Here is an 18,428-nt window from a genome sequence, read left to right as displayed (position 1 = left end):
GAGCTCTTCACAGTCAGCCTTGGTTTTCACCATCCTGAATAATTTTGAGTCATTTGCAAAACTGATCACTACACTATTCATCCCTAGTTCAAGATCATTTTTTAGTAAATTAAATAGTACTGGCCCCAATACTGATCCTTTTAGAATTCCACTACTTACTGTCCGTTGACTCCTCCTACTCTTTGCTTCCTGTCATTTAAACCATTTTTAATCCATAAGAGAACACATCCTCTTATCCCATGACTATTACATTTACTCAGGGGCCTTTAGTGAGGTACCTTATCAGAAGCCTTTTGAAAGGCCAAGTATATAATGTTTACTGGGTCACCATTGTCTACATGCCTGTTTACTTTCTCAAATAACTCCAAAAGGTTGGAGAGACAGGACTTCCCTTTTCAGAAGCCTTGCATATTCCCATCCACTTGATGGAACAGAAATGCACTTTGTCCTATGTACATTGAGGTAGAAACTGCACAGATTCCTTGGTTTTGGTCAGCAGCATTCAGTTTCCAGAGCAGCAAGGATGATCTGTGTGTGGATTTACTTTTGTCTAGTGTTTCTTAAATCTGTCATTTTAACCTAAGAAACACCCACTCGGTTTGTAACTTAAATGGCTCATTACATTTTACTCAGTTTAATTTTATTTAGCATGTTTATATTCTGATCTCCCTAAATAGCTGCTTGAAGTAGCAAACAAAAACAAAAAACTAATAAATGCAAATTTAAGCAATATATAGAATTTTTTAAATAATTCAACAGGATTAATCAACCTGCAGTAAAACAGTAAATGTTTAAAATCAGCAAATGTCAAAACCAAGCAGCATAAAACAACCTTGATCATGAAAGCAGTTTAAAAAAAAATCAACAGACATGGAAAACAGATTAGGATTAATAAAATGAGAAAAACTGGAATAAAACTCCAGTTAAAAGCATGGGTAAATAGATGAGCTACAAACAGAGGAATTCCAGGGAAAGAAAGTCTTGTCTCCATTTGCCATCTACCACTGTGAGCTGGATACTGAAGGCAGGGCTTGAGATGATGACCTTATCTGGTAAGCTGGACAGTATAGGTAAAGGTAGTCCTTCAGGTTCTTCAGTCCTGAGCTCAGCACTAGCATTTTTATTTGTGTCTGTAACAAGTAGGCAGCTAGTTCAGACTTTTAGCACAGAGGAGATACAAGCACAGTATTCATTCTTGATAGCAACCTGGCTGCCATGTTTTGGACCACGTAATGTTTGCAGACAGTTTTCAAAAGCAGAGCCATGTCAAGTAAATCAAACATTGATGTGATTCGAGCACAGATGAGCATAGCCAAATCACACCTTTCAAGGAACTGCAGTGGCATATCCGTCAAAGCTGTTAAAAGACACTACATATCACAGAGGAGATCTGAGCCTCCAAGTGTGAGTGAGGAATCAGTAGTACCCCCTAACTATGAACTTTTTCTTTTCAGTGAGACTGCAGCCTTCTCCAATACATACTGGCTTCTCATTTACTAAATAGCTTTACTACTGACCAGTAGTATTCAGACTTCTCTGGACTGAATTATAATTTATTGGCTTTCATTGGTCCCCATTACTTTATCAAAGTTTCCCCCCAAAAAAACTTTCACAGCCTCATCTGACTCAGCTGTTAGAATGTCATATTCGTGGTATCTCATTCTAACCTCTTGAATGATCTTTAGACTGAAATGGGTCTGCATAATCTGTCTCTTCAACTTGAGCATCTTGCCTAGCAATGGAATATTGGCCAGAAAATGATAGTTATTTACGTTATTCAAATCCAGAAGTATCTTCTTCGGGAGGGATTTCACAGCTACCTCCTTCAAGATAGCTAGGATTACCCTCTCTTCAAAAGGCTTTTTACAAGGTGAGTGGGGAGGGGGGAGACATGACACTACACTTCAAATGGTCACCTCTTCATAGTGAGAAGGGGAAAGTGGTAAGCAAAACAAAGAAGGGTCTTGAGAGAACAACTGGATTGGCTGTTACTTATGAGATGCAAGAAATTTAAAAGCAAAAAACCTCAGTTTATGAATGAAATGAATTGAAATATTTGGGACACTGCAAATAACTGAACTGGTGCAAACTCTGAATGCATATGACTTCAGTCAAGCATTTGTTACAAATGATTAATCCACCTCCACTGGTTTTTTCTTCTTAAAATCTGTTTTCCAATATATATTTCATTTTTAATTCTACTGTAGTTGTCAGCTAGAGCTTGTGTTTATCATGATGATGCTATAATCCTTCATCTTCCTGTACCCATACACTTCTAGGAAGCAATATATAATTATTCCCTTTAAATTACAGTTTTCAAAACTCCCCTTCTTGGCTGATAGCTGTGCATTGGTCAAATTAGTCTGTAATTAGTGGAATAATCATTTACAACAAATGCTTCTGAATGCCTGGATATAGCCTAATGCAGTCAAAGATTGTAGTAGTTCAGATATCTGCAGTTTCTCAGGTATTTCATGCTTGACCTGGGTTTTCTTTTTAAAAATTTCTTGCAGCTGCTGAATAAGAGTCAATTTAGCTATTCTCTCAAGGCCCTTTTTCCCTTTGCATGCAGTTTTCCCCTCCCCACTGGGATGACTATTCAAAGTATACTGTTGTTTCTTTTTTCCTCTAACTTACCTCCACCATCTGATGCTTGAGAGCAGCATATGAGATGCAAAAAATTTAAAAGCAACCCCCCCCCATTTATGAGTGAAATAAATGGAAATATTTGGGACACTGCAAACAACTGAACTGGTGCAAACTCTGAATGCACATGACTTCAGTCAAGCATTTATTACAAATGATTAATTCACCTCCACTGAAAGATAAAGCAGCATAGTGATTCATACACCAATGAGAGACCCTCAGGATTTGGCTTACCACATAAAGTATAGAAGACAGCAAATAGAATATAGTCATGCTTTGGCAGAACTGTTTTTTAAATGGAGCAAAATACTGGAATGCGATTGTGGTCCAGCCTGCCAAACCATTTCAAAAATGTGTGCATCATGCTTTCCAGGGAGATGCATTTCTGTCCCCGAATACAGAATGCGCTAATACAGTGATATTCAGTGGCCCAGGAGCTGTATGTGGCTCTTTGACATACCAGCTGTGGCTCTACTGAGTACTGTTGCTCAGTGTAGTACCTCCTCCCTGTTTCAGGAAGGAGAGCAAAGCCCTTGCCCAGTGGGGCTTGTGGTTTGCACTTGGTTCCTACCTTGAAACATCCACCTCCAAAGGAATGGGTAAGCTGTGAACCTTTCTAAGGTAGAAGTCTCATGCCAGGGCTGAAAATAGATGCCACTCTTTTGGTTGATGGTAATTACAGTGTGGCTGTCTGTGGATTGACTGACTTGATATAAGATCTCATGGCCTTGGTAGACTTGTGCATTTATTTGTATGATTCAAATAATTTACTCCAACTTCCAAGACAAGTTCTGTGGCAGGTTGCAAATATCTGTCAAAGCACACTGAAACCAAAACCATAACAAAGCACAGTTTTTTTAAATTTTTAAAAAAGAAACCATCAGACAGCAGTGTAATTTACGTGACATTAAATGAACTAGTAAGGTAGTGGTAGTTCAGTAAACAGGATGCCTACAACCAAAAAGGCTATATCCTTAAACCAAAAGTTATGTCAGCTTGAATTTAAAACCTGGGATCTGCTTTAACTCCAATCATGTAAGAAAAATGCATCCATGCAGTGTTCCACATAGCCAGCATCTGCCGAACCCTTGCATCATCTGCCCAGATAATGGCTGTTCTTGTCAGCAAGTTAGCCTGGTTAGCCTGCATGGAATGCCTCATAGGTAATCTTATTTTGCACAGCCAGTATAATTTTTAAAGAGTCCATTTTACTAAACAGAACTTCGCATAGATATCTCTGAGTAACAGTCACCATAATCCAAAGCTAGAAATGATATCTTGACTCTTTTTGATGAACATCCTGAAGCAACCCAGCAGTGAGTCAGAACTATTTGCTAATTTCCATTGGAGAAGATGGGGGTGGGGGGTTGGCGAGGATATGTGTGCCTTGATTCTGCTTCTTGCTGAAGCCATACTACAAGTAATCTTTATTCCAGATTGGTTCTGATCTGGCTTTAGGCTCTTAATCTGGGTAGAACAGAAATCTAACTTTGATCTATTAGATCCTTTAAGTAACGAAGTCACAACCTGAGGCATATACATTCAAAACATGTTCTCTGCTACTGAGCTGTGGTCCACACATTTCTACTGCAAATATGCAGAACTATAAATCCAGAAAAAAATATTAAATGAATTGCTGAGCTGTAGAGAAGAGCATTCAGTGAAAAGAAACATAGATTTTACTTGTTTATATTGAAGAATGCAAATGTCTTGGCTGGTCAGGTTCTCCATGAATCTGTTCTCTTGGTGACAATTAGTGAAGAAAGGAGAGCACCACTATAGATTACCAAGAACTTGAATACATATGCACATGTTCTTCATGAAAAAACGGGATAAGTTTTTGCTTAGTAAGCAAAGCTGAGGTGGGGGGAGGGAGGGATCTGCTTTCCATTTCCAAAATTGCCAACAATTCTCAAAAGTTTTTGTTGTTGTTTTGTTTTATGTGTAATAGCAGCCATTGAATAATGGCCTTCAAACTCTAACTATTGCACTGCCAAGATGTCAACTGTGGTTTACAATCAGTTCCAAATCAAGTAAGCTTGAGTTGCAATACACAGTTTCTTTATAAACCAAGATTAGTTTCTTTTTCCAAAATGTGTATCTTTCCGTAAGAACTGGAAAAAAGAGCAAGTGGAGTCCCCAGCCAAGAAAATGAAAAAAAGGGCCCTGACAGCTCTGAATTTGATGCAACGAAGAAACAGGACCTCACACATGAAACAAACGAAATGTATCTTAATCATCAAATATCCTGTTGGAAGCATTTTGGTATTTTATCCCACCACTCCCCCACCTGATTTCCTTTTACAGACGGTGCACAGTACATTTTTTTTTTGCCTGAAAAGATAAGAAAACGTTAATAGTCCCAGTTTAGAAAATATAATAGACTAAAGTGATGCTTGGTTAAAAAAGAAAATTACATAATTTCCTAGAAACAGCTGTTATCCATTCACTATGCTTTATAAACTTGTTTTTCACAGGAGATTTTAGTTTGTGGCCATTCTTTGGAAGTGAATATGACAACAAGCCTGGACTTCTTCCTCAGTGTGGCTCAAGTACAACTTCTACAGCAATTAATACAAGCTAATATGGTTGCTTTGGAACCGTCTAGTAAAGCTGCTGAGGTAACATATTCAGCTTTCTTTCAGCACTGTTGCAATTTATATTGCTATTTTCTTTACATCACTTAAATTTTGTCAGCATACTTTGGAGAGAATTATATATTACACACACTGTGAAGGATGCCTCTGAAAATAGCATCCCCATGTCAATTAATTCCCATGAAGTGTAGGCTTACCTTACACATACTTGTAACTTGAGAGTCAATGTGTAGCATGAAAGCCATTGTGGTGTAGTGGTTAGAGTGCAGGAGTAGGATCTGGGTGACCCAGGTTCAAAGCACTACTCTGTTACGCAAGCAGGGCCTGTGCGTAGGAGTAGGCGGGATAGGTGGCTTCCTAGGGCGCTCCCTTACTTTCACTGCTTGGCCGCCCCAAACTTTGGAGGCTTCCTTAGAAGCAGCACCTTCAACCCAAAAGCAGCCAGGCACCACTAAAACACTGCACTTTTCGGAGGCTTCCAAGGAAGCCTCCAAAGAACACAGCGGCTGCTTTTGCCTTGAAAGTGGCCAGGCGGTACAGGAGGAAAGCGGCAGTGCAGCAGCATTTTAGTGCACCACCTGTCGCTCTCTCCCCCACGCTGCCCTGCACGATGTGCCACGTGTGTACTAAAGAAAATTCCAAAAGGGAGCTGGGGGGGAGGGGCACAGCAGAACCCATAGCGTTGGGCCTGTATGCAAGCTTGCTGGGTCACCTTGGATCAGTCACACACTCTCAGCCTAACCTACCTTTAAGGATTGTTGGGAGGATAAAATGGAGAAGAGGAGAATGATGTCAGCAGCTTTGGGGGCCCAGTGGAGAGAAAAGTGGAGCATAAATAAATGATAATTCCAATAATAAGACTAACTATAATATTCTTCATAGTCTCTGAGCATCACACTGATGGAGCTTTGCACCTGAGCAGAACAGAAATTCATAGAGCTAGTTTTTATGCTCAAAAAAGAACTGAGAAATGCATCTCCAACCACATGTGCCCAAGGAGGGAGATTTGCAACTTCCTGCTCAGTTCTTTTTTGTCCGCTGCAGCAGTGTTACAGAACTCCTCTCTCTTGCTTGTTTTTTTAAGGGCTCAGGCCTTCCATTTCCCTCAAATTAACAATATCAGTTACCTTGATTATATTTCAGCTGAGATCTTGTTTTCATCTTCCTCAGAAGCAGAGAGGTTTTTACATGCTTTGGATGTTAAAAAGCACTGTCCCAAGCTGCCTCCTCTGGTCAGACAGATTGGTCAGACACACACTTACATTCAGTGCTACAGTATTCACAACAATTTGGAATTGATTTAGGATTATGGGGTTAATCTGTGTTCCTACCAAGTGAAGTTGATTAAACTGAACAATTACAACCTACATATCAATTTCTGACAGGAAGTTGCTGTGGGAGGCATTTACGCCTTTAACACAGAAGAACAATCTTCTCATTATTGTTGAAATACTAAACAAGACATACAGTACACTTTTTCTTGGATATTATGCAAGGAGAAGGGCCTCTTTTGGAAGTCAGTTTTGAGAATAAGTATACTATGGGAATATTTGCAATAAATAACTTACAAGGCACTGTTTCCCATCCTTAGTGGAATGGATAAAATCATAACATTGAATGTGTGCCCAGAATTTTAATTTAGGGATGCATTGCTCAAAAATTATGCACTTTGGCTGTAGAGCAGGCAAACCTGACAATGAAAATCATTTTTAGAATTATTTGCATAGTACTTTATTATATCTTGACAATGTCCTTTGCTCTTTTGATTCATTTTGTTGATTACTGTAGACCTATTGAAGTAAAACACATATTGTTTGAGAGATTATAGTGTAGAAACATTGAGCCCTGGTAAACTGACAAAGCACAAAGCTTTCATGGAGCTTGCAAACAGAATAGATTGAATGCCTTTAATGTAGGATATATTCATTCGATAAGATAGGTTTCAGTACAAAGGTATATTGCATGATCCGTATAGGACCCCTCAAGATACTCCCAAGTGCTTCATTTCCAGTATATAATTCAGTTGTGTTAAACAAACCAGGAAGAGGTATACTAATATTTTTATTGCAAAAAATAATATAGAATAATCAAATAACATAATGATACAAAAATATGATTACATTATACAAAGAACAGATTGTACAGAGGAGAAACCTGAAAATCACTAAAATGGCTGACAGTGGTAATAGCTCACTGGCAGTAACTCATATGAGTTAAAGATGCATTCTAAAAGCCCATCATAGTTTATAAAAGAACATGAAGTGCTTGTTGCGTACACTGAAAGACTCCAATCTCAGGGTATTCATGAACTACAGCACAGAATATTGATTTTTTTGATCCCATGATTAACCTTTTGAAGAATCAAACATCCTTTGGGCATCAGAAACAACATTATATCTGTCCATTAACATCTAGCATGGCTAACTCCTGATTTGCTACAAAACGTGCTGCAATCATTGCCTTGGCAGATGAGTTCACAAAAGCCACAATACAGCAAAAGAGAGACATTCGTTGTCAGAATATTGGGATCCAGGCTTCCTGGTGATTCACCTTTAAACAGGTCCTGTGCTGAACAATCAAAATGAGTTCATCATCATGAGTACTTAAAGAAATTATTTAGGCATAGCGATTATTTATGTCATTGCTTTGGTCTCCAGTAGTATTGTTAGTTTCGTGGGAGATATACATATTATATGCCAGAAGGAGGATTTTGTTTTCCTGTTGCTCCCCTTTACAGCCATGGGTTCATTTCCCTGAGGAATGAGGAGCCAGAAAGGCAAAAAATAAAGAATAAAAAATACAGGTCATAGGTTTTCTAGCTCCCATTAGAATCTCCCTCACATTTCCATCACCCGTTAAGAAGGACCATCTTCTGTTATCTGAGCTGCAAACACCTCCTCCAGCAGGCATCCCTTTAAAGCACCCACAATCTCAGTGTTCAAAGGAAAACAACAAAAATATTCAGGAATTTTGGATGATTTATGATCAAGGGTTTTGAAGGAGAGTGTGTGTATGTGTGTGTGTTTACACATATAGTCTAAGAAATGACTAATGGAAAAGAGAAGTCATAAATCTGAAAATACTTGCAGGATATAAACGGGGGGGGGGGGGAGCTTCACTTTACTAGATCTCAGATACCGACTTTTAGACTAGAATTTTTAGTGACAAGATCAGGAACCCTTTATAGCAGATTATGCTGCATCAAGATGGGTAGCTGTGTTAGTCTGTTTGTTGTAGTTGAAAAGAGTAAGAGCCCAGTAGCACCTTAAAGACTAACATAACTTGTGACAGGGTATGATCTTTCATGAGTTACTGCCAATTTCTTCAGATACAGCTAGAATGTGAGTCCATCTGTCCTTATATCTTGGAGAGTGGAATAATTGCAGATACTGAAAGACAGTAGCAGCGATGATTCAGTTAGGTATGATATTCAGAGGGGTGGCAGGCGTGAAGAAATCAGCATTGGTAATGAGACAGGAAACCTAGGTCTCAGTTCAGTCCAGGAGGATGCACTGTTTTGAGCTTCAGTATCAGTTGCAATTCAGTGGTCTCTCTTTCTTGTCTCCCTTTGAAATTCCTTTGTAAGAGAACTGCTACTTTTAAGTCTGCAACTGAATATCCTGAAAAATTAAAATGTTCTCCCACTGGTTTTTGAATGTTGTGGTTTCTAATGTCAGACTTATGTCCATTTATTCTTTGTCATAGGGACTGACCTGTTTGTAGAGGGTGGAAGGGCACTGCTGACACATGATGAAATAAATCACATTAGAGGATGAGCATGTGTATGAACCTGAGATAGTATGACTGATGTTGCTGGGTCCAGTGATGGTGTTGCAAGGATCTATATGAAAGCAAAGTTGGCATCTTGGTTTGTTGTAGGCCTTGATACCAGAATCCATGTTACTGTTAAGTAATTGATCATTGCAGACAATAAGTTGTTTTAAGTTAGCAGTGTGACTGTAAGAAAAGGTCGACCCTCCAGTGCCTGTGTGAGGCAAGTGCCACTATCCAGCATGGATTGTAGGTCATTAAAATATGTTTAACTAGCTTGAGTTGAGAGCTGTATACCATCAGTAGTATTCTGTTGTCATTTTCTTTGGGCTTGTGCTATAGCAAGCTGTCCTTGGGTATCATTCTGGGCTTTCCAATAATCTTTCTATTGTAGTTCCTACAATTTTTAACTGTCAACATTTTTTAAAGAGACTCTCAAATTATTAGGTTGTTCAGGGTCAACTGAATCACATACTAGAAATAAAATACTTCAAAGTATCTTGGTACTCATTACTACTGTATAAAACTCTGTATTCAGTGGTCTGGATCCAGACTAACATTTGTTTTTTTTTCCAGAAAAAAAGCCCTGGTTATTTGTATTTATTTTTCTATGTGTTCAGGAACTTAAACCTTTAGGATCACAGCCATTCTAATGTGAGTGTTAAATGCAGCATTGGTCTCAGTGTTATTTGGTTATCTGAAACAGACCTCTTTGTTGTTAGGGTTGTATTTCTTTCATTTCTTTCTAAATTTGGTATAACGGTCTAAAAGAGATTAATGTTCTAGCCATTCTTTTTCAAGGTCTATCAAGACACTGGATGAAATGTGATGGATCTTTGTTTTATGCTTGAACTGAATAAATCTTGTTATAACATCAGAAGCTTAGGGTAGTTGCTCAGTGGATTATGTCCTTTTTTAAACTTACATTTCAAATAGCTGGTTTTAGACTATGAACAGTTTATAACTATTCGATATTATATTGTAAAGCACTCAAATATTAGGTCAGCTGCTTAATCAGAATTTTTAAAGCTTCATGGAATATTGATGCGTTAAGAAACCCATTTTAAAAAAAAAAAAATCATAGGCCCATTATTTAAACAGCATTGCCATTGTTTATAATTAAAATAATTTTGATTTACTTAATTTTCTTAAAATCGACACTATGATCTACAAGAGCCTACCAAAAGTTGCTGCAAAATGGCTGTTAAATGCAGTTTCTTACCCTTATCTCATGGGTTGTCTCCACAGTGCTAGCAGTTTTCCTTCTGATGGCACTGTGAGGCATCTTGAAATGAAGGACCCATATATGTGGCAGAGTGGTGTAAGGAAAATAGCTAAACACGCTGAGCAGCTGGTGTGGGAAGGCAATTTTAAGAAGTTGCCAAATGGCAGCTGAATTATTGGCAGATGTCGCAAACTGACTTTTAAAAAATTAGCAGAAATCATCGTATAAAACTTCTAATTGTTCTACAGACATAAAATAGAAGCACAGAAAAGGAAGCAGAATTTTAGCAGGAATCTCTGCCACTAGCTTATCTGTATTAATTGGGAGAATATATAGAATGACCAACATTCCTTTGGTTGAAAACTTCCCTCCAAATTTTTATTAGATTGTAGTTCTACCATATCTGCATGTTGATACTTGCATAATCACTATCAGAGCCATCCTTTGAATTCTGATAATCAAAGTTGCCACCCTGAACCTTGTGCTTGGGGTGCTACACTTCCTGGAGAAAGCTGCCAATCATTTGCTGAAATAAATAACCATTGAGCAGCTTCAGCTATTTTGATTAGGCTATTGTGATTAAATCTGCATGGACACAAGGAGCCTGGCTGAGGCAAACATGATTAACATTTTAATTAGTTTGAATTGAGCCAGATCTGCATTGGCACAAAAACTTTGGTGAGCCAGTATAGCTCCTGAAACAGGATGCGTCCTTTTTTTGAGCAAGAACACAGTTCTGGCTGGCTTTGCATCTGGGAAGGTGGCCTACTATGCAGATGAGGATCCCGTAAATTAGGGGGAGGTATTTATGAATTTCTTGCATTGTGCAGTGGGTTGGACTAGATGACCCTGGAGGTCCCTTCCAACTCTGATTTTATGAGTTCCTGCTGGACTCTTTTGTAGAAAAAGCCCTGTTTAAAACAATGGTGATGTCAAGGGATGTAGCCTAATATGCAAATGAGTTCCTGTTGAGTTTTTTCTACAAAAAAAGAGCCCTGAACAGGATAAAGCATAAATTAATGACTTGAGTGTCCTTCTTGATTGAGTGAAAAAGGGAAAAAGAGGAACTGAATATTAATTAATAAATTGCAACTTCCTTGGACTCAGCAGACACCTCTGAGATATGTAAGGTTATTGAGCGATATCTTCAATAGTAAAAGTCTTTTGTTATTGGGAACAATATGCCACTGAACTGGGGAAGATTGCACTTAATCAGTTTCTAATTCCACACACCCTTCCTCTTTATCCCTGAGATTTTCTAATATCATGGCTATACCAACGTGCGTTTATGAGACTCACCAAGTTTCAGAACCCCTTGACACTTAGGCTGTAAAAGGGAATACCTATTAAAATAACTAAATCCAAAGTAAAAGGGGGACACTACTACCCTAGGGGGTCTTGTCTGGAGGAGTGGGCGAGGTGCTCACAGAACAGAGCTCTTGTTCTTTTTAGGAGTTAAAGGTAGGCCCCTGTGCAAACACTGGTAATTTCCAACTCTGGGGTGATGTTGCATTTTCATGATGTTTTTACGGCAGACTTTTTGTTATGGGGTGGTTTGCCACTGCCTTCCCCAGTCATCTACACTTTACCCCCAGCAAGCTGGGTATTCATTTTACTGACCTCGGAAGGATGGAAAACTGAGTCAACCTTGACCCGGCTATCTGAACCTAGCTTCTGCTGGGATTGAACTCAGGTTGTGAGCAGAGCTTGGACTGCAGTACTGCAGCTTACCACTCTGCGCCACGGGGCTCCTTTTTAGGAGTTAGCAAACTCTAAATTCGGAAGACTGAGTTTGATTCCCCATCTCTCCACATGAAGCCTCCTGGGTGACCTTGGGCCAGCCACAGTCCTCAGGATCTCTCAGCCTCACCTACCTCACAAGGTGCCTGTTGCGGGGAGAGGAAGAGAACGTGATTGTAAGCCACTTTGAGACTCCTGGTTGTAAGCCACTTTGAGATTCCTGAGTGTAGGGGAAAGCAGGATATAAAAACCTGGTATTCTACCTACTGGTTTGGGGTTTTTTGCTGTGTTTTTGCTCTGTTTCTTTACATTGATTATTATAATAGATCTTCTTCGTGGTCTCTGTGCATCACACTGATGGGAGTAGGCGCCAGCGCCGATCTTGATGGGTAAACTTCAAAAGCTGCGGATTTCCGCGCCGATGTCCCAGTGCGCATGCCCCGAAGCCCCACTGCGCACGCTCACTGGGACGGGAGCGGACATCCCGCCAGTTCTCTTCTGACCACCGCACTGATCAGTCGATCTTTTTTGCTACAGTCGGTGAACTTTGTATTTTTGCTATTGTTAGTTAATAATATAATAATAATAATAAATAATAAATTTTATTTCTATCCCGCCCTCCCCACCTCAGCAGGCTCAGGGCGGCTAACAACATTTTATAAAAACATACAATAATAATAATAAAACCTTTAAGTTTAACAATATAAAACATCAACAATAAACTTAATAACATTAAAAACCAGTTCAATAAATACAGTTATTCTGCGGTATAGTTCTTCAACCGCATTGGCGGCTCCTTAATTTCTGATCTTCCTAACAGTCCGGGTGTGCAAATTTGAAAAGGACGGTCTTGCAGGCCCTGCGGAACTGCTCAAGGTTCCGCAGGGCCCGCACCTCCTCGGGGAGTCGGTTCCACAGAGTAGGAGCCGCAATCGAGAATGCCCGTGCTCTGGTGCTCTGATATTTTATCTCCTTCGGCCCGGGGATGGTCATTAGATTTTTCCCGACTGACCTCAGTGCTCTCTGGGGTTCGTATGGGGAAAGACGGTCCCTCAGGTAGTTAAATAGTTGTAGTATAGTTAGTATAGTTATAGTTAGCTGTTAGATAGATAGTTGTTCGTTGCGGGAGAGCGAGGTTTTTATTTTCCCGCCCTGCGGGGCCCCCTCTCCCTACTTTTGTTTTTTCCCGCTGCTATCGTTCCTCGTATGGAAAGACGGTGGGGATTTTTTCGCCGCTGCTCCTTGTGCGGGAGTAAAATTGCCCCTCCAGACCGGCACGCCTTGTGTTTGCTGTGCCTGGGCGAGCAACATCGGCCTGATTCCTGTGTCCATTGTGCCAAGTTTTCGCGGCAAACTAGGAAGAACAGGGCGGCTCGACTTGCGGTGGCGCTGATGGAGCAGGCACTTTCCTCGCGTCGACTATCGCCGGAGCAGGCTGAACAGCCGACTGGTCAGTCGGACCAGTCGGCATCGAAACCGGTCGATACCGACCAGGCTTTTTCCGATGCCGATCGCCCTCGGAAACGATCGGGCTCGGCTTTGACTTCGGAGTCCTCAGTGCTAGCTAAACGGCATAAGGAGGACAAAGGGGCGCCTGCAGACAAAGGGAAGAAGGCCAAGAAGCAGAGACACGGCAAATCGGCGACGCAGTCGGCCCCGGTGTCTCCATCGGATCCGACGGCTCCAGTCATTCCACTGCTCAAGCTTTTCGCTTCCCCGGTCCGCCAGCCGAGCACCCCGCTGGAATCGAGGTCGACCCAGCTTGTTATTTTGGACTCGGACTCGGAGATCGAACCGGCCCAACGTGTCGATACCGATCGAAGCCCGCTCGGTCGACTTACTCCGCGCACGAGCAGCCCATCGGCTCGGGCGCGAGATCGACATCGGGATCGCTCTTCAAGCAGCCGCTCTCCTCGCTACAGAGAAGGGGACCGCTCGCCATGCAGAGCTGCAGCCCAGATCCCATGGGACCAATGGCAGTGGCAGTACTTGTACGGAGCCTACCCCATGCAGCCACCCTACCCGTGGCTTCCACCACGTCAGATGGACTGGGACCAGGCGTCGGAGACTTCGTATCGGTCCCGTACGCCTTTTCGTACCCTGAAGCAGGCTCCGTTGGTGTCGAAGCCCCCGGAGGTGCGTCGGAGGGAGTCTGATCAGAGCACCCCGTCGGTAAAGGTCAAGTCCACCCCGGCCGCACCGGTGTCTCCGAAGCCGCTTCAGCAGTCTGAGTCTCTCAGGTCCTTAGAGGGTTCATCGCCTGAAAGAGAGACCTCGTCACATGATGAGCCATCGCCTCCTGTGAAGACCTTGGAGGAGCAGCCCATTTCGCCGTCGGAAGACCTTAAGTCTTACGGTGATCAGATTAAACGGATGGCACAAACGCTTTCCCTCCCGACGGTCCAACCACAGCCGATCGTCACGGACACAGTCTTTGACATTGTCCAACAAGATACCTCCACTGCTGTAGCGCTGCCACTCACCAACATTATGCTGCAGACCGCCAAGTCCTCCTGGGACAAGCCAGCGTCCACGCCTGTGTCCTCCCACAGGCTGGACCATATGTACAGGATCCAAGAGTCATCGGCCGAGTTCCTCTATGTCCATCCCAAGCCAAATTCGGTAGTGGTGTCGTCGTCCTCGAAGGCAAAAAAGACCCATTCCACGCCCCCCGACAAGGAGGGCAGGAAGCTAGATGCGATGGGCAAAAGGCTGTACTCTGCGGGTTCCTTGGGGGTAAAGTTCGCAAACTATGCAGCTTGCATGGGCAGGTATCAATACGCCCTGTGGGACCAAGTCTCTACCATCATGGGTTCCCTTCCGGAGCAGAGCAAGACCGCCCTACGAAAACTACAGAAGGAGGGCATGATCTTGGCAAAGCAGCAACTCAACTCTGCCAAGCACTCAGGGGAAACGTGTGCCAAAGCGTTGACCACGGCCATCTCTCTCCCTAGACACTCCTGGCTTCGATCTACTGCGCTCCAGCAGGATACGCAGGCCTATGTGGAGGACCTTCCATTCGATGGCACGGGCCTCTTCAGCTCAAATACAGATTCAATCCTGCAAGAGCTGGATAAAAGTATTAAAACCTCTAGGAATCTGGGACTGCCAGGTCAGGACCGCTTCCACCTTTTTCGGGTCCATGAGGATTCCCTGTGGTGACACAATGTGACCAAGGAACTCGACGGAGCGCAGGTCAAAGTCGCACTTCTCCAGCTTGGCGTAGAGGCCATGGGCGCGTAGGCGCTGTAGGACCTGGCGGACGTGCTCGGCATGCTGGGCAGGATTGCGGGAGTAAATTAGAATGTCATCCAGGTATATGATCGCGAAGCGGTCGAGCAGGTCCCGGAATACATCATTCATGAACCTCTGGAAGACAGCGGGGGCGTTGGTCAATCCGAAGGGCATCACCAGGTGCTCGTACTGCCCGTATCGGGTCCCAAACGCGGTCTTCCATTCGTCTCCGGGCCGTATGCGCACCAAATTGTACGCTCCGCGGAGGTCCAGCTTGGTGTAGATTTGGGCCCCCTTTAAACGATCCAAGAGTTCAGGGATCAGTGGTAGAGGGTACCGGTCGCGGATGGTGATCTTGTTCAGGGCCCGGTAGTCATTGCACAGCCGGAGCTCCCCGCTTTTCTTCTTCACGAAGAGGACTGGAGCAGACAGGGGAGAAGTTGAGGGTCGGATGAATCCGCGCTTCAGGTTCTTGTCCAGGTAGTCTCGCAAAGCTGCCAACTCAGGCTCTGACATTGGGTACAGACGCCCCACCGGGAGTGGTGCCCCAGGTACCAAATCAATGGCACAGTCATAGGGTCGGTGAGGGGGAAGCTGATCTGCTCCTGTCTCTTCAAAGACATCGGCGAAATCTGCATACTTCTGAGGGAGCTGAGGACCACCACTCGGGATGCCGGCTGCTAGAGTGGTGGGAGGAGTCAGATGGGGGCATGGGTCTCGGAAGCGTAGTTCTTGCTGAGCCCAGTCCACGATGGGGTTGTGCAGCTTCAGCCAGGAAAGGCCTAGAATCAGCGGGAAGCGAGGCATGCGGGCGACATCAAACTGCAGCTGTTCTTGGTGCTGCTGGACGTGGAAGGTGATGGGACAGATCTCCTGGGTGACGGGGCCAGAACGGAGGAGGCGCCCGTCAATAGCCTCCACCAGCGGTGGAATCTCTTTTGGCTGCACTGGGATCTGGTGCTGCTTTACAAAGGCGGCATCTACGAAACAGTGGGCCGCTCCCAAGTCCAGCATGGCATACACGAACAGCCAGCGTCCATCGGGCAGATGGAGTTTGACTGGTAGCAGGAACGGGCCTGGGGTATCAGCCTGTTGTTCGGAGGACCCAGCTAGTCGCCCCAGGCTGGAGGGTCCACTTACGCCTGGGGCTGGCCTTTTGGCGGCGGTGGCAATGTAGGTCTGGGTATTCGATGTTTAGCAGGGCAGCCAGAGGCATAGTGGCCTGCCGTGCCGCAGTAGAGACACAGGTTCTGCGTGCGGCGTCTGGCCTTTTCTTCTGGAGTCAGGCGGGGTCGAGCAGCTCCAAGCTGCATAGGCTCACCCTCGTCTCTGGTACTAGCTGGGGATGGGAGAGGAGCCAAGTGGCATGGCGCAGAGAGCTGGCGCCCTCGGGTCTTGGCTTGGCGGCGACTTTCCAGGCGGCCATCGATGCGGAGGCAGAGGGTGATAAGTTCCTGGAGCGTGGGGGGCCGCTCCACCCTGGCCAGTTCGTCCAGGACTTCCTCTGCCAACCCCTCGGTAAACTGGTCCATCTGAGCAGCCTCATTCCACGCCAAGTCTTGGGCCAGGAGCTTGAATTCGGTGGCATACTGAGCCACCGAGGACTGGCCTTGTTTCAGGGCCCTGATTTTCCGGTTGGCTGTGGCTGCTTGGACTGGGTTGGAGAAGGCAGCAGACAGGTGGGCCTCAAACCCCTGGTAATCAGTCAGTAGGGGAGAGGACCCAACCAGTAGGGGTGTGGCCCACTTGGCCGCCTGCCCCTTTAACAGACTAATGATAAAACACACCTTCGTCTTGTCATTGGGGAAGTCCCGTGCTCTTCGTTCAAAGTACAGCTGACACTGTGCCAGGAACGCAGGAAATTCTTCCACAGCACCCCCAAATCTGTCAGGTGGGGGAACTGGGCACTTGGCTGGAGCACTGGCTGCAGGCTGTTGCTGCAAGTGCACTACTGCCTGTGTCAGCTGCTGTACCTGGGCTTGGAGGGCAGCCAGTAGTCCTGCGGTTCCACTTGCTTCAGCATCCATCCTGTGGAATGGGTGTTTGTGTGGGTGGAAGCAATCTGTCACGAGCTGGGGCCAGGCCAGGCGAAGTCCAGGGGCAGTCCAAGGTCTGTAACCGGTGAGCAAGAGTGTCCAAGGTGCCAAAGCCAAATCGTTGTCCAGGTATCGTAGGTCAGAGGTTCAGAAGCCGTAGTCAGGGGGTCCAGAAGTCAAGCCAAGGTCAGGAGGTCCAAAGTCAAAAGCCGAAGTGGATGCTAGGACGTCAGGTAGATGACTAGTTGCTTCCACAAAGCCTCCTCCCAAAGCCTACAGCTATATAGCCCTCTGCTGGCTGTTGCCCATTTGGGCTAATTGCTGGCTCAGAGAGGCAGCCAGGATCCTGTTGCAACTCAAGCATCCTTGCTCTTAGAAGGGCCAGAATCCTCTCAAAACTCAGGGCTCAGGGAGCGTCTTGCTTGTGAGCGTGCCGCCCTCCTCCGATCCCTGAGGTCCTGACGGAGGCGGTCACACACACGCGCCACCCGAGAGGGCGAGGCAGGGGGGCTGGGATCTTCTCCAGCAGGAGGCAGGGGCACTGGTGCAGGTGGCAGGGGCACAGTTTCTGCTGCAGGCTCAACTTCCTCTACAGGGTCCCCAGCACCCATGACACTCCTCCTTCTGCCCAGACACCTAGGCAGAAGGGCACAAAGCAGCACAAACAGGGTCTTTGACTGCCTCCCACCTTTGGTTGGCCCTGTGGACTCAGACCTTATCCGCCTTGCCAGTTTTTTCCCTGCCTGGGCCCGTATCACTTCGGACCATTGGGTGCTTTCCATAATCCGGCGGGGTTATGGAATAAAATTCTGCGACCCCCCTCCCACCCCGACTTTCATCTCTACCGCTCCTTCACAGACCCTTCGGGAGGAGGTTTGCTCCCTCCTCCTCAAGCAGGCCATTGAAAAGGTCCCCACGAACCAACTGTGACGCGGTTTCTACTGCCGGTACTTTGCAGTCCCGAAGAGGGATGGGGGACTTCGGCCCATCATGGATTTGCGGGCTCTGAATGCGTTCGTAAGATGCGACAAGTTCAGGATGACCACTCTACCATACATCCTTCCTCTTCTGGGGCGGGGAGATTGGATGGCCACGCTCGACCTGAAAGATGCGTATTTTCACATCTCAATCCATCCCTTCCACCGGCAGTTCCTGCGCTTCACCGTCAGGGACGAACAC

General features: G+C 44.8%; 1 protein-coding gene across 2 annotated transcripts in view; it reads left to right on the top strand.

Moving 5' to 3' along the window:
- Positions 1-18,428, top strand: part of VPS13B (vacuolar protein sorting 13 homolog B) — a 572,358-nt gene that overhangs the window by 366,306 nt on the left and 187,624 nt on the right. For both annotated transcript variants that reach the window (XM_060243442.1, XM_060243444.1), the window contains exon 33: positions 5,124-5,267. In XM_060243442.1, coding sequence (XP_060099425.1) covers positions 5,124-5,267 — 144 coding nt within the window. The remainder of the gene's footprint in view (positions 1-5,123; positions 5,268-18,428) is intronic.

Source organism: Heteronotia binoei, chromosome 7 (assembly GCF_032191835.1).
Source record: "Heteronotia binoei isolate CCM8104 ecotype False Entrance Well chromosome 7, APGP_CSIRO_Hbin_v1, whole genome shotgun sequence".
Lineage (NCBI taxonomy): Eukaryota > Metazoa > Chordata > Lepidosauria > Squamata > Gekkonidae > Heteronotia > Heteronotia binoei.
This window is presented reverse-complemented; position numbering and strand designations above follow the sequence as displayed.